We start from the raw sequence: 23,349 nt of genomic DNA on the forward strand, positions 1-23,349 counted from the left end.
CCACATCCGGTGCTCCTTCTGCATCTGGCTTGGTCCAGACCTCGCCAAGGGTCCTGTCAAAAACGCCATCCCTCGGGCAGTGCAGCTCATGCCCCAGACGGTACATTCATGTCCACTTCTTCTACAGTAATGGCCCGACTATGGACTCACCAGATATGAGCCTGCTGCTTCTCACTGTGCCGCCTGAAAGTTAAGTCATATTCCGTTTTCACACCCGTTGATTCATTTCTATGCCGGTTCTGCCTATCTACGATGCCTCACGCCATTCGCCCCTCGTACTTCCGTTCGCTGTCTTCTTCGAGCCAAAAGGACAAGCCGAGATTATATCTGGGACTGTATCCTCGCTGTAGTGGCCATGGCGACTGCGACTCTTATCATTGGACGCTCCTGGTAGGACCAGCTACGCCTGTCAGGAAGGACATAACAAAAAGATATCAACTCGTTCACACTGGTTCTTATGCCCTCAGTGAGGACTGCGCGCAGTCTTCGATGTTTCACGAGGACGACCTGTCAGAACTGCCTCTCGCACAAGCAGGTCTGATGGTCCGCATCACCGTTGCGAAAGTGCTCGATCCTGAGCGAGTACAGCAAGCTCTGCAGAATCTTAGACCTAGGAGTAGCGGCAAAGGTGTCTATGGGCAAGAAAGCTGTGCACAGTGGACCAGGAATGCTATCAAGGCATTACTGTCCGATCCGGCTTGCGTGAGAAGTGTGCTGGACATAGAAGATTGGGACAAAGTGGAGAAGACTGCTCGGGACTACTGCAAATACAAGAGAAGAGACGGTCGGTTTTCGGATACTGCGGATGGGAACTGGAATAATGAGGAAGTAAGCACGTACAATGCTTGGGAGAACAGGGAGACGACAGCATGAGCTTGATAGGCTGCTGCGATTTGGGATGACTGAAGCTGTACGACACTAGAGACTTACAGAGAATGTTGGATGTCGCAACACCAAATGCATCGTGAGGTCGAGAGCCTGTCTGTCCAGGTGGAGACGATTGCTCTGCCCTAAGCCGCCAGCAGTGCCGACTCTAAGGCCAGGAACGCAACACCTTCTATCGTTTCAGTAATGCTGCGCTATCTTTCGTTTCGGCTTCAAACTATGACCAAAGGCTCCTGCTATGGCCTCGCAACAGGGGCTCCCACCTTATGCCCAGGCGTGGACCAACGCGAGAGGCCACGTTGTGGTCAGGTTCAGGCAGAGTAAAAGCATCGGCGCCCTGAGGTGTCAGCTACCAAGTGTTCTCAACCACGAGAGCTTGGAAGGCTCAAAGTAAAGCTCTGGGACCATAGTATCTTAGTATCTCGTGACACTCGATGTCTTGCCATCCAGAATCAGTATGGTCGCTACAGAGTAGGCTGGCGATTCTAGCAACGAGGACGCTTGACACATTATGATACATATACACCATCAGCGGACTTTGTCATCACGCGTATGAATAAGGCAGTCAAGCCGTTCTCGGCCTATGCGACAGCTCATGTATTGCACCTCTCGTTCTTGCCGTGTCCTACAGCCGTCAGGGCACACTCACAAGGACATGCGGATCTCCTATCCCTTACTGACCTGTTCTCAACAGGCTTGTGTTTTGAGACTCGGGCAGGGCATTTACTCGAAACCTAGTCTGTGACGTTACAAGATTGGGCCTAAGGTAGGACTGACGATCTGGCGTATCGCCAAGCCTTACGAGAGTGCCGTTCCGATAAGCCAAGAGAAGGTTTGCGACGACGACAAGATAGAGCTTACGTTGCGCGATTGCGCCGGTCCACGTGAGATGATAACGTTCTGGCTAATAGATGGAAGTGGTAACAAGGCACGTGAAGCCGAACAAACGGTCTCTCCTGGAAATATGATATAGGTGTTGTTGCAGACTGTGGTATGGATGTGGGGCCGTTCCCCGAATCATGACGTAGCTGTCTCATTCTTTTCTACCATGATCAGGACGCAAGCAATCGTCCTCTCGTTGAACATTCGGTACATACCCTCCAAAAAGATCAGCGAAATTGAGTTGTCGCGCCAGAAGTGGAGGTGGCTGAACAAGCCACGAACTCGCTGACTTGCTTGCCACGACAACGGAGCGAATACCTGCTCGGCATCCAATCAGCTGCATGTACCAAATCGACAACAGACGATGATTGCCAGGAACAGGAAGGTGTGCGCTGAATCGACAAGGCATTTACCCGCGGCGCCTCAGCGAATTATTGGTTACGCGGCGAAGCAAGTCTTTCATATCCCTGTCGCACGGCCCGTTGCAACACGATCTTGGTGACGCAGTTTCGTCTCGCGGCCGTCATTTCATCCTTGACCCCGTTACAAGGGGGGCTCAATCAATCTCCAATGGATATGCAAATACCTGGGCATAGGTTTCGGCGTATCGTAATGTTCAGGGCGGTGTAGTTGTGGTTTGCGACTACCCATTCGTGAGTATCATATGCTTCCTTGACTCTTTCCCGAGCACCTTCACCTACCAATTGCTGTATTCCATTCTTTGCACAACCTAACTACTGGCTGGCCCATTGACGACTCAATACTCCAAACAAACTACAATTAATACACACCATGGCCTCACAACCTTACACCCAAAAACCGGTCACCGACATCTTCACATCCACAGACACAGACATCAACAGACGAGAATGCCGAAGGACGGTGCCCATGAGAGTACTCGCCCTGGGTCTAGGACGAACAGGCACAGCATCATTACGTACAGCACTCAAGGAACTGGGCTTCGATGACTGCTACCACATGATGTCTGCTTCGGTAGAGAACCCACCAGACTGTCTCATGTGGTCGGACGCACTAGCAGCCAAGTACGACGGGCAGGGAACTTTTGGACGGGAGCAATGGGATCAATTGTTCGGCCACTGCCAAGCCATCTGCGATTGGCCTTGTGTGGCATTCGCGAAAGAGTTGATTGAGGCATACCCAGAAGCTAAGGTGCTTGTAACGACGAGGGATGTGGATAGTTGGCATGCGAGTACGATGAAGACTGTACATTGGAGGGCAACAGAGCCTGAGCTTCAGCTTGTGGCCAAATTCGACTGGGCAGCGAGCATGTACCAGCCTATGCTATCTAGTATGCGCAATGATATCAGCTTATACTTGAGCAACCACTAATACAACTCCCAGAGTTCTGGACCTCCTTCTGGGAAGGCGACTTCGAGAAGAACGGCAAGCGGCGATTCAAGGAGTACTACGAGGAAATTCGTTCGCTAGTGCCTGCAGAAAACCTACTTGAGTACAAGATGGGCGAAGGCTGGAAACCACTCTGCGAGTTCCTAGACGTCCCGGTACCAGAAGGCAAGAAGTTCCCACGCACAAACGACACAGATGGCTTCGTGGACCGGTGCCGGAGAAGAAACAGAATGCAGATGCTTAACGTTCTTTTCCGCGCTACTGTTGTGAGCGGTAGCTTCGCTGCAATTGTGTACGGCGCGACGTTGAGCTTCAGGAGATTCTTTGGGTCGCGATCACGGGCATGAGGGCGGGTTGCATAATGGTTCTTAGCCTGGTTACTGGTGTTTTTGGCGTTTCACAGAGGGTCACTTGCGCGACACATCGATCTATGCATCGGGCCGTTGCAGTGTGGCAAATGCCACCAAGCACAAGCTTATTGATATTGTGCGATGGCCGAGGCGTCGCACGTTGAGCTGATTGTACGGAATTTACATCTCTTGATCAACTGCCAGCATTTCACACGGGGAGGGCCGTGGGTAGAGGAAAGCGATGGGCACAGAACGGTAGGCGCATGTACAGGAAATAGTCAAATTGCATTTGCTCAAGGGCAACGGCATACCGCTATTGCGAATACTTACTTCTGTACTACTCCTTTGTTACTCCTTTGCTACCATGAATAACAAAGATTCCTGGACTTCTGAGCGGAGCACCAGGAACGACCGCGACACCACTAGACTGTTCATCAACACCAAGCTCGAGCTGACTCCCTTTCTCCTTGGCGACGTTGGGGACGAAAATGTCCACGTCATGCAGTGCAACAAACAGAGCCGGCTTCCGTTCAAGGGCTTTGCACCTGTCTACTATTGCTGTTCGTCTACCGGAGGACATTCGCCAGGTAACTCTCGAAACCTAGTCTATCAGCATCAACGCGAGCTGCCAAGCAGTGCTGTGCTTTGCGCGCGCTTCTCACACTTCCAGTACATCGTTATGTTAGGCGCTTTGTTGTCTGATTTGCGAATGGAATGTGTCTAGCTCGAAAGATGCCGAGAGCCTTAATCCTTGCTTGCGCAAGTGCCTTGGCGGGGTCGCGTGCGTTGCCGATCAGTTTAAGTGACTTGTGTCGTTCCGCGAACGAGAACAATGAGAGGCCTTCACAGGCTAGCAGTTATGCACATGTCGATGTCCGAGCGCGTTGTCCTAGACGTGGAATTACAGCTCCGTGCTCGAAGTCGTTCCGTGTCGCATATGTGTGTAGCAGGTTGAAAGCAACGATCTGCGATATCTCAACTCGGGCCTTCGCAGCAGTACTAGCGGCTCAAACACTCTGGGCAGCCTGTTTTATCTCAAACCCCTTCCGGCGGGTCAGCAACAAAGGCACTGACTAGGATCTGGTCTCGCGCCTGTGATGCAGGTGAAAAGCGGGCTGCTCGATTGTACTGCATGCCGAAAGGCCATCTTGGCCAGCTCCTGTTATTCGATGTTGACGTCGACCTCTTGAACTGTTGTCCATCACTACTATTGTTGGCGTCTGATTTCGCCATCTTGCTTGTTCTTGCGTGCTTTCGACCATCTAGCAGAGCAGCGCTCTTTGCATTACATTACGATCTTATAGTACGAGTGCGCGGCCACTGCCTCCATGTCATTCTTTCTCTCACACAGATCTTCCATATGGGCTGGACGGATATGGGGACTTCTATTATTAATACTGGCCAGAAGTGCGAGAGCAGACCTCGATAATGAGACTTCACCCACACATCAGTTCAGATCAGTGAGTTTGCTTACCTCTTGGCTGCACCGTACTTGCTTTGGTGGCTGACCGAAGCTTCTTCTGGCAATAGCGACCCGACCTTCACGCTCCTATAATAGATTTTGAGATATTAAGACCAGAGCTTGTGACACCAGGCTACGTATTTCTTGCTCCTTACCGCAACCTCGACCCGGGACCATACATCTACGACAACTGGGGTAATCTGGTGTGGTCTGGTGCAGGAGAAAGTGGACCGAAGACGGCGCATGCGCCAAGAGTGTGCACATATCGAGGGACTGATCACTTGTGCTTCTTCGAGGGCGAGCAACACCAAGGCTTCGCTCGCGGCCATGGCGTTATCATGGATCGGAACTACAGGGTGGTCAAGACGGTGGACAGCTCGGGAGCAGGAGCGAGCGCTGATATGCACGAATTCAAGATGACACCGTACTCGAACGGGACCACAGTCCTTATGACCGTGTACCAGCCGCGGCAGTACGACCTTACAATCAACCCAAGATTCAATGTTGAGCGTGGCATGGGTTGGATTGTGGAGGGTGTTTTCCAAGAAGTGGAGATTGAAACGGGCAAAGTGCTATTCGAGTGGCGGTCACTGGACCATGTGGACCCAAGCCTTAGCTGGACTATGCCTGGAACCACAGATACCAGCGGAGATGGGCTTCACGAGGAGTCACCATGGGACTACTTCCACGTCAACTCGATCGACAAGAACATCGAAGGCGACTATCTAATCTCAGCACGACATGTGAGTGCGATCTACAAGTTATCTGGTGAAGATGGGCACATCATGTGGCAGATGGGTGGCAACGCTGCTACAATACACACCACCAACTTCGTGTTCTCATACCAGCACCACGCACGCTGGATCTCTGAGAACGCCACGCATACTGTCTTGTCTTTCTACGACAATGGGAGCAACAACTTCAACCACACTGGAGACTTCTCGCATGGCTGGATCATCGAGGTTGATCATATAGCGGGAACAGCCGCGAAAGTGCAAGAGTGGACCGCTCCAGAGCCAGAAGGTGGTTTGCTGTCCGGCTCCCAAGGCAGTATGCAGATGCTGCCGAACGGCGGCTGCCACATCGGCTGGGGTGAGCATGCTTACTTCTCTGAACATACTGCAGACGGCAGCGCGGTGATGTATGGCAAACTTGCAGATCGAGCATCGAATGTGATGATTTACAGGTCGAACAAGTACAACTGGACCGGGACACCGGAGACGAAGCCAGCATTGTGGACTTTCAGCAAAGATGGACAGAAGATGGCTTTCTTCGTATCCTGGAATGGTGCTACTGAGGTGCAAAGCTGGAACTTCTACACCGCGGACACCGCTGTTGGGAACTACACATACCTTGGCAACACGAAGAAGAATGGCTTCGAGACGGATTTCCATATTGACATGGCGAAGGCGTGGTCTTTCGCCGAAGCACTAGATGTGTATGGTCGAGTCCTTGCCTCGAGCGTCATCGCACGAACCTTCAGACCGAGCAAGTACCTAGCACCATTTTGTGACGATTGGGGATGCGAGAAGGCGGAAAGAGTGCCTGAAGAGAATCTGGTGCCTTACGAGGCAGAAGTTGCGCTGAACCCGGACTATCTCTCACCCAATAGAGGATTTGATACCACCAACTACTATATGGAGGAGCCGTCGAACGAGACCACCGCGTACGGCCAGAACCTGCCACCTACGAGCGAGCATAACAGCGCTCATGATGTTTTTCTCGTCGGCCTGGGTGCGACCATTGGCTTCGTCATCATGACTGCTGGTCTCATACTGCACAGCCACGGTGCGCTGAAGAGTCTCGAGCCCATTGCTGAAGGTGTCAGTAGACGCACAGGCGAGATGACGAAGACGGTCTTTGGATCGAGGGCACTTGGCAGATATAGCCGTGTTCATCAGAAAGAGGACGGGTTTGTCAGTGGGACTAGCAGTTCCAGGAGCAGTGGTGGTGGGTTGGCTTGATGTTGGCTTTGGATGTACCCTTTGGCATACAGTAAAAGTTGGGTTGCATGTGAGCAGTATCTTAATGACTTTGCTTGTATTTACTATTTGATTTAGAGCGGAGATACCATTTGTCTGTGCGAGTAAGCAAGACTTTCAGTCGTACAACAATCTTCTGTCTTCCTATGAGTGTCGTCGTGATTGCCAGATCTGGCTGCGTGTCTCGTAGACTTCGCTAGTTCACATCATCAGCTACTCGATACCACATCACCTCAGGATCATACGTACGCAGTGCTGAGTTCTAGCACCATGTCTCCGCATCACAAGATTTTTTCCCTCTACGCCGACACGATTTTCAGGAGCCAACAGCATGATCGTCTCCACATGTTCTCCTGCTACGACATTGGATCCATTATCGCTCTGGTACCACGAGTCGTGTCCAGCTAGCTCTGTCCCCGTTGCATACGCATAGCCAACACATCCGCAAGGCTTACAATTAGTCACTATCACCAGCCATCAGGTCTCCTTCCCTCTCTGGTCTCCTCTGACGATTCTCATCACAAATGCCTTGCGAGAAGACGAAGTCGTTGAATACTTCCTTGCGTTCTTCACACCTTCCTGAAACATAGCTTATGCACAATCTTCATCAGTGCCGATTTGGCCGACTGGCCGCCTTGGCATGCAGTGGTGGCGCTACCAAGCATTTCCTGATCCTTGCTGCACGCGTTCTATCGAGTTTCCATTTCATCTGCACGGAGCGGATTTGTCTCCTCTGTCGGCATCGAATCATGAACTCTCGCTCGCATGCAGTCGTCGCGGAAGAGCGACAAGCGTACGCGGTCACAAGCCTTGGCAACTTTGTGCACGTTGCCGTCACACATAGTCGGCCAAATCACAATGTGTAGTTGCAACGGTAGAGATTCTCGGATCGAAGCCGGCTTCAATATCAGCATCGGTACCTGACGCATCAGCGAGGGCCCGCAAAGGCAGGCACGCTGCGTCGATCACGCTGGCAGGTCAATGCTTGGCAGTGTATCCTCTTGCTACCTTAGAGCACATGTGTTCAGGTGTACTCTGTATGCAAGACTTGGTGTTGCCCACCAAGAACATCCTACGGAAGCTCGGATCCGCTACCGCTGGCCGCGCGGACGTAACCTATCGCCGGCATGTCGCAACGTCAAGCTTCAGGACATCATCTTCGGAACAGATCACGTTCCGGGAACCTGAACTTGGACGAGGCTGGGCGATGGCCGCAGAACAACCGGCGAAGGCCGTCAGAGTATAGCGATTCGCCATATGCCGACAATGATTTCTTGGCTACGGATAGTGGCACGCGCACTCCAAGCTGGTCGCCTGCAAACATTGAGAATGGTACTGCAGACAAGACTGGACAGTCGTATCCACTACAGCCACCGCTGCTGTCACCACCAGCGCTGGCGTTACCTTCTAGCTTCTTGACATTGCCGGAGGCTACGACAATGCATGAAGACTCAATAGCAGCACATCCTCCTCTACCTCCCACATGGCGCAATATCCCGAACAAAGGCCAGTTGGCTATACTAGCCGCATCACGGTTTGTCGACTTCTACCAGATGGCAGCGTTACAGACGTACATGGTGCACCAGCTTAAGTCCTTCGATCCCGAGCTGCCTGATCAGACGATTTCGCACCAAGCAGGTGTGTTGCAGGGAGCGTTCACAGCGGCACAGATCATCACAAGCATACTTTGGGGCCGAGCAGCGGACCAGCCTAGTATTGGCAGGAAACTTGTGCTGAATATTGGGCTGGTAGGGACAGGCATTGGATGCATAGGAGTCGGATTTAGCAGGACATATGGACAAGCAGTGTTCTGGCGGCTAATGAGTGGTGCCATCAATGGTACTGTTGGTTCGGCCAGAACAATGGTTGCAGAAAGGACTCCAAAGCCCTGGCATCCTCGTGCGTTCCTGTTGCTGCCAGCGGCCTTCAACGTGGCCAACGTGCTAGGACCGATCATATCTGGTCTGCTGGTCAGTCCAGTCACGAGCTTTCCTGCGTGGTTTGGACCAGGGAGTACCTTTGGTGGAGTCTCCGGGGTCGCGTGGATGGAGCGACACCCATACGCTCTGGCCAATTTGATCAGCACAGCATTGTTGTTTGGAGAGGCGCTTATAGTGCACTTCTATCTACAAGAGACATTGAAAGGCAAGCGACCATTAGAACTATCACGTTTCAATCCCATACAAATGGCTAGGGATCTGTACAACCAGCTACAGGATGCAAAAAATCGTGGATACCGGATGGTACAGCAGACGCAACGGCAAGGTCTGTTGTCTGGACAGGATCGACCTTCACTTGAGCTAGACCGGTTAGCATCGAACGGCGAGAAGGTAGAGTCACGACCGGCACAAAGGCTTCCATTTCATCGCATATGGACGCCAAACGTGCTGTGGACTCTGGTCAGCATAGCTGTGTTCGACTTTCATATGGGTGCCTTTGCGAATCTATGGATCCTGTTTCTTGCAACTCCACGTGAGTTCATCCCGGGTGTCTCTGATGCGATACCTGAGGTCGAGCCTCTGCCCATCAAAGACGAACAGCTTCGGCCAAGAAGTGTGTTCAAGTTCGCTTCTGGACTTGCATTTCCGCCTCCGACCATTGGTTTTGCAATGGCCATCATCGGCTTCATTGGAGTAGCTTTGCAGTTCCTACTCTATCCTTACGCCAATGCTCGCTTCGGCCTCATGCGATGCTTTCGAGGCTCGCTCTTCCTGTTCCCTACGGCATATTATCTCGCACCATACATCGCGCTGCTCCCGTCCGCCTCGCCATCACCATATCCAGCAAGCGGTTGGGTGGTCTGGCTTGGAATTAGCTTCGTGCTCTTCCTTCAAGTGTCCGCGCGTACATTTGCACTACCAGCATCGATCATCCTCCTAAACAATAGCTCTCCACACCCAAGCGTCCTGGCAACTATTCACGGGGTAGGCCAAGCATGCTCAGCAACTTTCAGGACCCTTGGCCCCATATTGGCCGGCTACTGGTATGGATTGTGGACTGAGAGGGGTATTGTGGGCATGGCATGGTGGATCACGGGCTCGCTGGCCGCTATTGGCTGCGTGGCCAGCTTTTGGGTACGCAATGGGAGCGGTCACGAGATCTTTCTGCCTGGCGAAGAGCAGGAGATGAAAGAGACTGGCACTGGCGGTGGCAGTGGAGACGGTCGGTAAGCAGTCTCGGCCTTTCATGCCTACATGACTCGCTAGTCTTCTTGTCGCCGAAAAGTACCGTCGTGTACCATCAAGATCGAAATGTACAAGAACCCTAATATCTGCCCAATTAAGAGTCAGTAGCAACTCGTGGCGAGCTATTCGCACCCCAAAACAGCATCCTCACGTGTCTCTAGTGTCACAATACCGTGTCTAGACCAACATTGAAGCTTTCGGAGTTTCTTGTCGCGTGGGCGCCACATGCAGTGAGAGTGATCTCCCGAAGGTGAGCCGTTCGGGTAGGTTAATCCAAAGCCCGGCTACGCTTTTCCTCGAGCTAAACGCGGAGACTGGACCGACACTGTGCATGCCTAGTCAACAGCGCTCACGGTCCAGTTCGCCTCACGACATCCATGAGTATGGGACGGGGTGTGTCTAATATATTACTACCCCATGGGGCCTCCACTCTCTCGACTTCTTTGGTTTCTTTCCGTGGGATCAACTTGTCCTTTGGCGCTTGCTGTTGACATCGACCTAGCAGCGATACCAACAAGGCAGTAACCAGCATATAGGCGACGACAACGAGACCACGAAGGCTCGATACAGATCGATACTTCTGGCCACCCGGGTGTGAAGATGTCGTCGGCGGAGAAGTCAGCAGAGATACATCATGTCGAACAGACTGCCCATCATGAACACCCCACGGACATCGAGCTTCATCACGATCATGTAGCTTCAGAAGCCATCGGTGGGATGGTGCAAGACCTACCTCCGAACTACTATCGATCACCTGCATTCATAGGAACGCTGGTAGCGACGTGTTTGGCGCAAATCTCGGGATATCTGTAAGTAGGGGTTGCATCACTATTGTGTACTACGACTGATGCATTGTTCAGAGGATGGGTGCTACCAGCCAACACTCTCTCCTTGATCAATCTCGCCCTTGGTCCTTCAACGAATGTCATCTGGCTCGCCGTGGCCTGGCAAGCTGGCTTCGCTGTTGCATTCTTGTGGGTGGGAAGATTGTCAGGTATGAGTTCGTGGTCCATCACCAACAAGATGGAATACTAATACTCTTACCCCGGCAGATATTTTCGGTCGAAGATGGTTCTTCATCGGCTCCTCCGCGCTCGCAATCATCGGCAATATCCTTGGTGCCGCAGCTCAAAGCATCGAAATGCTTATCGCTACCAACATCATCAACGGTCTTGCCGCATCTGGCCAGCTCTCTTTCAGTGTGGTCCTCGGCGAACTCGTTCCGAATAAGAGTCGTGGTACTTTCAATGCGATCGTGCTCTCCACCAGTGTCCCATTCGCCGTCTTTGGCCCGCCAATCGCCAGAGCATTCTATGAACACACATCGGTGACTTTCGTAAGTGTGATGGGCTGAACCAAGGTCATGGCTTCACACTGACACTCTTCTCTAGCGAGGAAGCTATATCATGGGTGTCGCTGTCAACGTTGTTACAGTCGCACTTTATGTGATGTTCTATCACCCGCCATCATACAAGCTTCTACACGTAGGTGGCAAGAGTAAGATGCAGCAGCTGAAGGAGTTCGATTGGATAGGCAGTGTTCTCTTCACGGCCGGGCTGACGGTCTTCCTCATCGGTCTGAACTGGGTGAGCAAATATTCGCCGACATGACTTATGTCCCTTGCTGACAATCTTCGCAGGGTGGCACTGTTTACCCATGGAAATCCGCTCAGGTGCTCGGAGCTTTCTTTGGCGGCATTGCGGGTCTAGTCATCTTCTGTGTCTGGGAAGCCTACTGTGGGCTGGACTATCCCCTCATGCCGATGCGATTGTTCCGCAACCTGAAATACGATGCTATAGTGGCATGCGCTTCCATCGGAGCCATGGTCTACTACAGCGGCACCGTCATCTGGCCAACAATGGTAGGAGCTCTATTCACAAACGATGTCACGGAAGTTGGATGGCTCTCGTGCGCCGTTGGTGGCAGTATCCTCTGCGGGCAGATTCTTGCTGGTATCGGCGTTCGATCGTTGCCTCGCATGAAGTGGCAGATGACTATCGCTGGCGCAATCATGATGGTCAGTACAGCTCCCGTTGATGGTCTGACATCTGCTGACATTTCTAGACTTTTATCGCTGCCTTGTCTGCCTCCAGCGGAAGCACTCGCTCCATGACGATCGCTTTCCTCATGATCGGTACTGCCGGCGCCGGATATGTCGAGAATCTGACTCTATCGACCATGGCCCTCGTATGGGAACCCGATGACATTGGGCTTGTCGCCGGTGTCCTTGGCTGCATCCGTACTGCTCTTGGTGCCCTCGCCACGTCGATGTACAGCAGTATTCTGGCGAGCTCGCTCACGAAGTACCTGCCAAGATATGTCGGTCCAGCAGCCGCAGAAGCTGGTTTGCCAACAACCAGTCTTCCGGCACTACTGGCAGGGGTCGGGACAGGCAGTTTCGATGCAGTCCCGGGCGTCAACGCTGCAGTCCTCGCCGCCATCGGTGCGCCGATCAAGCAAGCATATGCTATGGCCTTCAGGACCGTGTTTTTGACCACGATACCATTTGGTATCATCTTGCTGGTCGCTGCGATCTTCTACTGCCCCAATGTTGAGGACTATATGACCGATGAGGTTGCAAGGAAGCTGCAGGGAGTGTCTTCGAAACCAAAGGTCATGACGAAGGAGAAAGATGCCGAGCAGGCAATGTAAATAAACTCTACTTTCTGGCGCTGTAATCAATGCTTGCAGTCTCTAAGCAGAATAGGAACACTCTTGCAAATGTCGAATGTCGATAGTCCGCTCTGTCGACCAGCTCGCGTGGGCTTTGTGACTGCCATCACCCTATGTGGTCTCTGTCCTGTTTCGTGCTATGAGTGCATAGCTTTCCAGCTTGTTCTGGTATGCTCTCCGATCCTGGAGCCAGAAAAGACAAGTGCGAAGGTTATGTGTATCAAATGTGAGGTCTGACGTAAGGTGAGCCGATCGCGCGGGTCTCAAAGAAGTGATCCGCACCAGACTCTTCAGCTTGAGAGAGTGCATGCGGCTGACCCAACATCAAGTAGGTAGCGACGTAGCCAAGAGGCCCATGCTACCGCTACGTCTGCAACACAATGGCTGACTGTGTCATCCGAGGTTGCACCAGGAGCGAACACTATCTTCTGCACTTAGCACTTTCCAATCGAGATGGTGTCCCACTTTCCTTCCTTCGGGTATTGCAAAGAGCAGAATATAAACACTCCTCCTTCGCAGCACCGCTTCTGAGCATATCCATCTCACCCTACAGATCTTGTCAATCTCGAATCTGAAGACCATCATGATCTCCTGGCTCCTTGCGTTCGCCACTGCTCTTGCGGCAGCCAGTGCCCAAAGGCCACTTCATCAACCACAGCACGCACATCATGGTGGTTCTCGTGGCTCAGCCTCAGCAGGGTGTGGCATTAACCACTCTTCAGGCTACAACTACCAAACCTCCCCAGGCCACAACTTCAGCATAGTCTCGGACAATATCAGTCGCTACTACAGCGTCCAGGTCCCAGATGGCTACGTAGCCTCAAAGGCGTACCCTTTGATCTTCGACTATCATGGCAACACCGATACTGCGTCTGACCAGCACAACAATTCCGCTTACTTCAATTACACGCAAGACTACCTGGTCGTGTACCCACAAGGCTTGAACAGACACTGGGAAGGTCCATCATATGCTGTCAAAGGCATCAACGATACCCTCTTCACCACTGATCTTCTTGACCATATCAAGACTGATTACTGTATTGACCCCTCCCGCGTATACGCCAGCGGAAAGAGTAACGGTGGTGGGTTCGTCGACCTCCTCGCATGTAGCGATGCTGGAGACGAGTTTGCAGCATTTGCCATGGCGAGCGCGGCACTCTACAACGACACCAGTCTAGACATCTGTACCAAGCGTCGAGCGATCATGGAGTCGCACGGCAACATCGACACCGTAATCTCGCCTTACGGTGGCCCAGGAAGTGGCGGTGATCTACCGGATATCCTCGAGTGGGTCTCGTGGTGGGGCCAGCGTGATTGCGGCGCCGATGCTACGCCGGTTTACGACACAACGCCTGCTGGGTACAATATCACTACCTACTCCTGCGGCGACTGGGATGATGTAGTGGTGCATTATCAGCTTTACAATCTTGGACATTGCTGGCCAAGTAGCACAGGGACGAACTTCGATGCGCTGCACATCAGTGAGACGCAGAATTGTACTGGTGACAGGGATTTGGCTTATACACCAGTAGTACTGGACTTCTTTAGCAAGTGGACGTTGGAGAGTGCGCCCCACAATAAGGAGAGTTGGTGATGATCTTGGATCATTCTTTGCCTTGAAGCAATAGGTATATGTCTTTGCTGGAAGCAATCAAGCTGTTGACAGTCCAAAGGCCTTTGGCAAGTATCCACATGTACAGCTCATAGACCTGTAAGTTCTGTCTCGGCGCACTATTGGCGACCTGCACGCCACCGCTCATATGCCTCCCTCGTGAGCAGGTGGGCCGCGAGCTCCTTTGCTTTCCGCTTTCTCTCATCCTCATTGGCGAATTCGGCCTTGCAGTACTGGTACAACTCCGCCGAAACAGAGTTGAGGTACGTGAGCAAAGGCTCCACATCCTGGTCACGAAGATAGAGTCAGTATCACAATTCACTAGACAGCACATTTATTCGTATAGAGCTAACCTGAATCGTCATCGCCTGCTCATCAACCCTAGCCAACACCACACTACCCGTCATCTTGCGGTACCTGATCTTTCCGAAGGTCTCGAGATCCTCCGGGTCGGTGTGAAGGAAGAGGCCGAGGAGAATCTTGTTGGGCACTTTGCCGTTCTCCCCTGGGTAGCGGGCAGCCTTCAGCGGAAGACCCAGAGTAGCGGAGATCGGGCTGGCTATCCACTCGAGGCCGGAGGAATCGTTCTGGGAGATAGTGTGTGGAGTGTACACTGTTTGGATCGTGGTCTGATTTGTGGGATCTTGTGGGACTGGACGAACGAGAATGGTTGAGATCGTGGCTGAGGACGAGGGGCCTGATGTAGTCGACATGACGGTGGTCGTATGCTTTTCGCGTAGTCTTGTATATGTATGTCTATGATAAGATGGATCAAAAGGAAAGAGCCAGAAGGCAAAGCCTTTATATAGGAATCTTCCTTGACGTACAAGTGTTTGTAGGTGAATGAATGACCAAGAAGGAAACTCTGCTTGACCAGTGCCTTGACAATCAGCTGCCAATCCTTATGAATGGACGGCTTCCATCGGCGCAAACAAGAATGGCTTTTACCTTGACCTGTGCAACTGATTGTCCGCGCTCGAAGGAGGAAACATAAGCTGCGTGCTGGAACAGCGAACTGTCGTTCAGAGTAGATCAATTAGTGATGGCCGACTCGACCTCATGATGGACGTGTTTATTCCTGCCATAGCGACAGTGTTGGATAAAGCCGCTCACGAGGCTTAGATAGTGGCCACGTTACATAGGACTCCTAGGTGTGGGCGTGCCTGCCTAATCCGGACAGCGCTCTGTCGTCACCGGAGCACATGATCGAAGCACGTGGTCGGTAAAAGGCTCATGCGGCGCATCGCAAGTCGTACTCTTCCAGATCTGTGCTGGTCTTGTGCTGACGTACTATCCAGACTTCATCATTCGATCGCAACGCGGCCCTTCCAGTCCAATATGGTTGGCTTCATCGTTCAGTCTTTTTGGCAAGACTACTACTCCCGTGTCCCGGCCTTGGAGAAATAGACAGGGCATTGTACACATCATTACTCATCTCTACCAAACTCCACAATCATCGCAACCCGAACACTCCTCCCTCAAGCCGCTCCCACATCTCACTACTCCGTCAACCACCCTCAAAACTTCCACGTCCAGTGCTCAAACTCCTCGGGATCCATCCCAGTCTCATACGCATGATTCTTCGCATTCGTCCTCATATCCACCAGCTTCCCCCTCGCCCCAGCGCCCTTATTCCCCAACACACTCTTCAGACTATCAATCGCCGCAATAGCCAACGAGAACCGATCGGCCTCATTCCGGATCGCCAACTCCAGGGGCGTATCAATATTCCCCTTCTCCTTATAACCCCTCACATGCATCAGATGCTGGCCCTCGCGCTGGTAGGTCAAGCGGTGCACGAGCCAGGGGTACGAGTGGAAGTTGAAGATGACGGGTTTGTTGTTCGTGAAGACCGCGGCGTATTCTTCTGCTGTGGTGCCGTGGGGATGGTATTTGTTCGGCATGAGCTTGAACAGGTCCACGACGTTCACGAAGCGGATTTTTAAGTCCGGAAGCATTTCCCGCAGGAGTTGCGTACCCGCTAGAGCTTCTTGCGTCACGACGTCACCGCACGAGGCCATGACGAGGTCGGGTTCGGCGCCCGCGTCGTTGGAGGCCCAGGGCCAGATTCCCAGCCCTTTGGTGCAGTGCGCGACGGCGTCTTCCATGTTGAGGTATTGGAGGTGGAGTTGTTTGTCGGCGACGATGGTGTTGACGTAGTTTGTGCTGCGGAAACAGTGGTCCATGACGGAGAGGAGGCAGTTGCCGTCGGGGGGCAGGTAGATGCGGACGACTTCGGGGGATTTGTTGGCGACGACGTCGAGGAAGCCGGGGTCTTGGTGGGTGAAGCCGTTGTGGTCTGTAATATGACAAGTTAGCGTACTATTTGAGGACAGAAGTTTGTGGTAGTGGGGAGATGTTACCTTGTCGCCACACAGTAGAAGTAAGTAGAATATTCAAACTGCTCACCCGCTCCCTCCACGACACCTCCAGACACTTCTCGATCCACTTGCAATGCTGATTAACCATACTATCGATGATATGAATGAAAGGCTCATACGAATTGAGCAGGCCATGTCGACCACTGAGCGTATAGCCCTCAAGCCAACCTTCACAAGTATGCTCGGACAACATCTCCATGACTCGACCCGCAGGTGCGAGGTTCCCGCCATCTTCGTCCTCGGGCAAGTAGCCGTTCATCCAGACTTTCTTCGTTACGTCGTAGACTGCTGACAGCTTGTTAGATTCTGTTTCATCTGGGCCGAAGAGGCGGAAGGAGTCGGGATTCTTCTTCATGATATCTTTCATGAAATCGGCAAAGTTGGCCATGGAGGGTCCTTCCGTGGTGCCGGGCTTATCGACCTTGATAGCCCACTTTCTGAAATCCTCCAGCTTGAGTGGCTGTCTGATCGAGCCGCCATTCGTGATGGGATTGGCAGACATGCGCTTATTTCCCTTTGGAGGCAATTCCTTAAGCTCGTCAATCAGCCTGCCATCCTTGTTGAAGAGCTTCTCGGGCTCATAGCTCCGCATCCACTTCTCGAGCATCGCGAACTGCTCCTCATCGTTATGCACCTTGGGCAAAGGCACTTGATGAGCGCGGAAGAAACCTTCGAGATAGTGACCCCCGACTTTGCGAGGTGCAGTCCAGCCTTTGGGTGATCGCAGGATGATCATGGGCCATTGGGGTCGGTACACCTTACCGGACTCACGAGCTTCTTTCTGGTAGTGCAGAATTTCTTGCACACACTTCTCGACTGTCCCAGCCATAGCTTGGTGCATCTCTTCCAGGTTCGATCCAGCGACCACATATGGCTTCCAGCCGTACCCTTCCATGAGCTTGATCAGCTCATCTTCGCCGATACGTGCCAGAATCGTCGGATTATTGATCTTGTAGCCGTTGAGATGTAGCACAGGTAGTACCGCACCATCCGTGATGGGATTCAAAAACTTGTTGCTATGCCAGCTCGTTGCCAACGGTCCAGTCTCCGCCTCGCCATCACCAACAATCGTCAAAGCAATGGTCTTGGGGTGATCGAAAACAGCACCAAAAGCATGGCTGATCGAGTATCCGAGCTCACCACCCTCGTGGATGGAACCCGGTGTTTCCGGTGTCATGTGGCTGCCCACCCCACCTGGGAAGGAGAATTGCTTGAAAAAGCGTTGTAGACCTTCGACATCCTCGCTCTTGTTTGGGTAGACCTCGCTGTAGACACCTTCGAGGTAGAAGTTGGAGATCAGGCCTGGAGCACCGTGGCCGGGTCCGGAGACTACGAAGGCATCGAGGTCGTACTTCTTTACCATACGGTTGAAGTGGATATACCTATATCATTCTCAGCTGATTCTCATCCCAGTCTACTATGACATGACATACGTGAAACTCTGCCCAGCGTCACTTCCCCAGTGCCCGAGCAATCGAGGCTTGAGGTGCTCCTTCTTCAAGGGCTCTCTTAGCAGTGGGTTGTTTTTGAGGTAGAGCATGCCGAGGCATAGATACAACGTGGCATGGAAGAAGCGGGTCAGCTTGTCCAGCTCCTCTTTGCTCAGCGGCTGCTCATTGACAGTCGACCTCGTCGCACCGTAGGCCGACCACTTGTCCTGCTGTGCAGTGAGTTGAGAGCCCTGCGGGACCTCGGACGGCCCAGTATCGTGCTCCATGGCTGCTCGTCAATGTTGGAGTGTAGTGTGTGGGAGAGGAAGTACAGGAGGTAGAGGTGTTAGTAGGAGAGGTAGTGTTGTTGGAAAGGCTGTCTCAAGCGAGTCCTCTTTCCAACGTCATTCACCTACTTTCCTCACCTGTTCTACTGAGCTGGCCTGGTATAAGGTTCGAGGTCAGGTGCGGTTCACGGAGCTCGCGGAAGCTCCAATGTTTTGCAGCAAGCTTGTGATGTCACCCTACAGCAGACGCACCGCTCTGCAGCCGTCGTATCATCGTAGTGCTTTGCACATTCCAGTATCACACTCATCTAGTGTGCTTGGATAAGGAATTACTGATGTTCCGCGCGTGATGATATATGCGAGTCAGTAGGTAGACGTCCAGCCTGTGCAATGGCAAGAGGAGAAGATGAAGCACGTTTGTGCAGAACGGCCGAGGGTCGCCGAAAGCGAGCAGTTCATCCATCATCATGTTTCGATTCCCATGTCAAAACTGACAGTACCATCTACGCACGTAATTGCAGTGAGGCAGACCAGAACCGACACATGTTGGTGTGACTGAATAGTTGCCAGGCCATCATCCCATATGAGCAGCATTGGGGGAGAAGGATTGCTGCCCACAAGATGCAGTGCATGATTGTCCTTGGCGCCGTGGCGGAGCAGCTCATGGGAATGGCACCGCCTTCATGAAGTGGTGTATCCTCGATATCGATAATCTCACTTTTGAGACCTCGATGAGATTGTAGTGGAAACCACTACAAGGCTTGCGAGTCCTACTTCCATGCTGACGCCCAGACTTAATGACATCTCTGCTTGCACATACAGGCTCGCGAGATGTATATCAATGTCGGATCGAAACCGCGCTCGGCGACACGAACCATCGTCAACGATCTTCTTTGGCCAATCGTCTTCTTCATCACCACAATCGCCTTCACCATCCCCTTCTTCTTACAGAAGACCGCCGGTGTTTCCACCACAGATAACCCCATGTGCTTAGCTAGTGGCGAGCCCTGGTTTCCCCGGAACGGCACCATCAACCAATACTGGGATGTCTCGACCGCACTCTTCATCACCCTAGGAAATGGTTCTTACACCTATCCTGAAGCGAAAGCCATCGATGTCACCTGGGATCTGCTAGTTGGGCGAGGCGGCCAGGTGTTAGCGACTGTCATGGGCTATAGTGTGATCAGAAGATCTCTACTATACGCTATGGAGCAGGCTGCCGTGTCCATCCCTTTGGTCCATTCCATCTACGTCGATAAGCTTGGTTCTGGCTTCCTCGGGACCTCGTTACGACATTTCGGACATTCGAATCATCCCGGACAGACTCCTGACACCAAGAGGGTTCCGGTACTACGTCTCCTTTCCTGGGCCTATATCTGCATATATGTCGTCATCCTGCCTACCATCATGTCAGCCATGACGGGTTACCAGACAAACAGCGACATCTTCTTCCACCCACGGCTTCTGAGCGATGACTTACTAGCTTCAGCAACGGCCTTGAAACCGAATCCACCTCTCGTCATTCGTGATGGCCACCGCATAGGAATGGCAGACAATGTTCCAATCACGCTGCCAGATCCCAGCGGTATCGACTTCAACGCGACCTACAATACCATGCTCGGATGTCAGTATCACACCCCACCCACCTCAGCCCGATGAACGCAGTGGAGCTGACGCATACGCTTGTAGACTATTTCGTGATCAAGTACGTCCTGGGGGATTTCACCACCAAGCCAGATTGGAGCTCTGGCTGGTCCGACTTCTCCGACACCCTCGGTCCACCCTCCATCGATCCATCCAAGCCGGTCTGGGGCATCTGCACCTTGACACGGGAAAGGAATGGCTGCAACGCAACGCAACTGGTCGGGAATGCCACCATTGCCCCGGACCCCTATCTTCCTGTCAGGCCTGTGCCATCGCTCATCTGGACGAACATCACGCTTGAGAACCATACGTATACTTTACAATCGCCGCCTCTGGATATCGAGGTCACGGGTCCACCGAGTTCGTGGTCGCTTTTCCTTGGGAGCAATGATGCCCTTATCGGGTACTTCAGCAATGCGACGGTAGCGGATGGGGCTGTTTGTCAGCCTACTGCTCAGTATATTTGGGGTTTCTCGGCTATGCTGTTGTTGCTGCTAAGTGTTCTGACGATTCTCTTCGCCACAACGCTTCTTGCGCTGCAGACGGAGGTCTATCTGTGTAGTCAGGCCAACCGTTCTCAGGTTGTGGAGAATGGGTATAAAGATGCTGTCTATGTCGTGCAAGCGCTGAAGGAAGCTCATGATGTCAAGGAGGAGGATGAGTTGTTGAAAGAGATGGACGGCAGGGGCTATCGGCCTAAGAAAGGTGGTTTGGCGGTACAGACTGAGAGTTTGCCGCGAGCTAGGATGAGGAGAAGAGGCTTTGTTGGGCGGTTTGGTGGAAATGCTCCTGCTGATATTCCATTGCTTGAGCGTGAGCAGAGTCTGATGACGACTAGCACGATTACGACATCATTCGCGAAACTGAAAAAGGACCGTCCTGCGTACTAATACATAGTGCGGAGGACTATCCGGGCCCGCCATCTGTTCTACGATAGTACTACATGCAGCAACAGATCCCATCGTCTACAGAAATCGCTCGTGTCTACACTTTGTCGGCATGGTTCCTCGTGTTCCATCACCTCAAATCACACATCCCCAACAGTCTGAAAACTACTAACATCCCATCCATTCTGAATATCATACTCCCCCTCCGGCGTCACCCCCTGCAAAACCTCATAGTGCACCTCCCCCACCCCACAATAAGCTCCCGTCTCATTCCCTACCGCACAACTCTGCTCCCCGAGCACCAATTCCGCGATCCTCCCCCCCACCTCCTCCCCCTCAAAGTACGCCCCGTGCAGGAAACCATAGTACTCACTACTCGTCGCCTCGCCCGCGAACCACAACCGCCCAACATTCGCCCTCAAATTCTGATGGCTCTGCAGACTCGTTCCCACTGGCCAATTAGAATAGGATCCATATGCCCAAGGCACCTCAGACCACCGGGGGTACATGAACGCTGTAGGCTCTGGGACAATAATATCCGGGAACATCGTCCTCAAAACACCCATGACCTGCTCCTTTGTCTCCTCATCACTCTGCGCTTCCACGGTATAACTCTGCTGATCGACCACCGTGACGAAAATGATGTTACTCCCCTCGATGAACCCCGGGGTCGACAAAGATTGGAAAACAGGGTAGTAACCCCTCGTAGCTGGGTCTGCATAGAGAAGGAACTGCGTCGCCTCCGGCCAGAACGTCTCGTTGAACTGGAGGAAGATCTTGGTATATGTCCCCATGGCGAAGGAAGCAATAGCTGCTTCCTTCCAGTCGGGGAGGCGGGGCTCGAAGTCCACGACTTGGTTTTGCAAAACACCTAGCGAGAAAGTGCAGATGGCGTAGTCAGCCGAGACACAACTCCCGTCTTCGTTCGTGATGGTCACACCAGTATCAGAGTAGGAGATATTCGTCACCACGGTCTCGAGCAACAATCTCGAATCGTTCGCCGCGAGGAAGGTGGAGGCTTCCCCGATGATGAAGGCGTTGAAACCGCGTTGGTCGAAGACGTAGTTGTTATCCGCACTGAACTGGTAGAACGTGGTGTTATAATTCACGATCCCGAACACCTGACTCGACTGCTCAGGCGGGAACGCGAACTCCCAGTCCCATTCCCACCATTCAACTGCCTGCTTCTGTGCATCTCGGGCTGGGTTCCAGTCTGCCAGCCGCAAACCAGAACGGACACTCCTATCCTGCAAGTTCTCGACTAAAATAGTTCCGGCATCCTGCTCCAGCGTCGCGTATGCGTCCTCGTAGTTGGATAAGAGATCGCTATAATCGTTATACCCACTCTGATCATAAGTCAGGATATCAGAGTAATTCGAGTAAGTATTCGTCAGATTCCATTTCTGCGCCAGTGTCCAGATGGGATTCGAGGGTCCGCCATCCGTAGCTGTTCCCTGGACCCAATTGGCCCCGAGTTCGACCACGTAAGGATTGCCATTAGAATCGTTACCGAAAGTCGTGTGGGCTACTCGACCGCCGATGCTAGAAGTGTATTCTACGATGATGAAATCGGAGATATTGGCCAGAGCGAGCTGTTGCGCAGCTGTGATGCCCGCTATACCGGCGCCCAGAACGACAACCTTAGTCCGGCGACATTGTTGGGTGTCGGTAGAGTTGGTCGTGCTATTTTCGACACCTCCAGAGGACAGTGGGACGGCACTACTGCTGCTGCTGCTGCTGCTGGACGAGGGAGGCCAGACATGACCGCTGCTATACGAGGGTGGTGGCCAATTATGTCCACTCGCTGACGGCCAAGCACTACCGCCATAAGATCGGGTCCAAGTCGGCGCGGGCGAAGCCTGCGTTGCCACTATCCAGAACAGAGCCGACGACAGCAAAACCGTCGTCTGCCGAGGAAACATACTCAACCGCAGGATGGACTGTCTACACCAGAACGTCCCTTGTCACGCCAGTGCACCCAGTGAAAGATCAATATGCTTATAACTCGAGGACTGGAGACTCAAAGGGAAGGGGAGTGCGAGACGGCCTACCTTATCAACCCAACTCCCTCCCCTCCCTATCTACACCACGGGCACCCTAGTCTTTCCTCCCGCACTGTCCTGCACGGGTTGCGAGCATATCTACCCACTAGCATAAACGCTAAATCGCCCGACTAGATAAGAAGCAGGAAGGTACAAGCGCGATAACACCCATGTTTCTTTTTTCCTTGCTGCAGGAACCGAGAAGGATTTGCGGGGGAAGAGCGCGGCTTACAAGGGTCAGCTCCGGGGGCTGGGATGACGAGGGACGAGAAGATGGAG

At 52.7% G+C, this 23,349-nt stretch overlaps 10 protein-coding genes across 10 annotated transcripts; 7 read left to right on the forward strand and 3 right to left on the reverse strand.

Moving 5' to 3' along the window:
* Positions 1-252: 252 nt before the first annotated feature.
* On the forward strand, positions 253-873 carry LTS14_007843 (uncharacterized protein; the record flags this gene model as incomplete). Its single annotated transcript, XM_064840532.1, has 2 exons — positions 253-390; positions 484-873. The coding sequence occupies 2 exons, from the start codon at positions 253-255 to the stop codon at positions 871-873; spliced, it is 528 nt and encodes a 175-aa protein (XP_064691982.1).
* A 1,686-nt stretch (positions 874-2,559) lies between these two features.
* LTS14_007844 (uncharacterized protein) lies at positions 2,560-3,482 on the forward strand (the record flags this gene model as incomplete). Its single annotated transcript, XM_064840533.1, has 2 exons — positions 2,560-3,076; positions 3,130-3,482. 2 exons carry the CDS (start codon positions 2,560-2,562, stop codon positions 3,480-3,482), a joined length of 870 nt encoding a protein of 289 aa, XP_064691983.1.
* A 1,331-nt stretch (positions 3,483-4,813) lies between these two features.
* On the forward strand, positions 4,814-6,911 carry LTS14_007845 (uncharacterized protein; the record flags this gene model as incomplete). Its single annotated transcript, XM_064840534.1, has 2 exons — positions 4,814-4,945; positions 5,016-6,911. 2 exons carry the CDS (start codon positions 4,814-4,816, stop codon positions 6,909-6,911), a joined length of 2,028 nt encoding a protein of 675 aa, XP_064691984.1.
* A 1,145-nt stretch (positions 6,912-8,056) lies between these two features.
* On the forward strand, positions 8,057-10,099 carry LTS14_007846 (uncharacterized protein; the record flags this gene model as incomplete). Its single annotated transcript, XM_064840535.1, has 1 exon — positions 8,057-10,099. The coding sequence occupies one exon, from the start codon at positions 8,057-8,059 to the stop codon at positions 10,097-10,099; it is 2,043 nt and encodes a 680-aa protein (XP_064691985.1).
* Positions 10,100-10,714: 615 nt separating this feature from the next.
* LTS14_007847 (uncharacterized protein) lies at positions 10,715-12,766 on the forward strand (the record flags this gene model as incomplete). The annotated part of the gene is made up of 6 exons (XM_064840536.1): positions 10,715-10,923; positions 10,975-11,108; positions 11,167-11,450; positions 11,506-11,700; positions 11,754-12,131; positions 12,179-12,766. The coding sequence occupies 6 exons, from the start codon at positions 10,715-10,717 to the stop codon at positions 12,764-12,766; spliced, it is 1,788 nt and encodes a 595-aa protein (XP_064691986.1).
* A 604-nt stretch (positions 12,767-13,370) lies between these two features.
* LTS14_007848 (uncharacterized protein) lies at positions 13,371-14,381 on the forward strand (the record flags this gene model as incomplete). The annotated part of the gene is made up of 1 exon (XM_064840537.1): positions 13,371-14,381. The coding sequence occupies one exon, from the start codon at positions 13,371-13,373 to the stop codon at positions 14,379-14,381; it is 1,011 nt and encodes a 336-aa protein (XP_064691987.1).
* A 137-nt stretch (positions 14,382-14,518) lies between these two features.
* Positions 14,519-15,112, reverse strand: LTS14_007849 (uncharacterized protein; the record flags this gene model as incomplete). The annotated part of the gene is made up of 2 exons (XM_064840538.1): positions 14,519-14,686; positions 14,753-15,112. 2 exons carry the CDS (start codon positions 15,110-15,112, stop codon positions 14,519-14,521), a joined length of 528 nt encoding a protein of 175 aa, XP_064691988.1.
* An 804-nt stretch (positions 15,113-15,916) lies between these two features.
* Positions 15,917-18,497, reverse strand: LTS14_007850 (uncharacterized protein; the record flags this gene model as incomplete). Its single annotated transcript, XM_064840539.1, has 3 exons — positions 15,917-16,698; positions 16,763-18,162; positions 18,214-18,497. 3 exons carry the CDS (start codon positions 18,495-18,497, stop codon positions 15,917-15,919), a joined length of 2,466 nt encoding a protein of 821 aa, XP_064691989.1.
* Positions 18,498-19,328: 831 nt separating this feature from the next.
* Positions 19,329-21,031, forward strand: LTS14_007851 (uncharacterized protein; the record flags this gene model as incomplete). The annotated part of the gene is made up of 2 exons (XM_064840540.1): positions 19,329-20,121; positions 20,187-21,031. 2 exons carry the CDS (start codon positions 19,329-19,331, stop codon positions 21,029-21,031), a joined length of 1,638 nt encoding a protein of 545 aa, XP_064691990.1.
* A 137-nt stretch (positions 21,032-21,168) lies between these two features.
* LTS14_007852 (uncharacterized protein) lies at positions 21,169-22,950 on the reverse strand (the record flags this gene model as incomplete). The annotated part of the gene is made up of 1 exon (XM_064840541.1): positions 21,169-22,950. The coding sequence occupies one exon, from the start codon at positions 22,948-22,950 to the stop codon at positions 21,169-21,171; it is 1,782 nt and encodes a 593-aa protein (XP_064691991.1).
* Positions 22,951-23,349: the final 399 nt, after the last annotated feature.

This window comes from Recurvomyces mirabilis (genome assembly GCF_035927965.1).
Source record: "Recurvomyces mirabilis strain CCFEE 5264 chromosome Unknown scaffold_22, whole genome shotgun sequence".
In the NCBI taxonomy this organism is placed as follows: Eukaryota; Fungi; Ascomycota; class Dothideomycetes; order Mycosphaerellales; family Teratosphaeriaceae; genus Recurvomyces; species Recurvomyces mirabilis.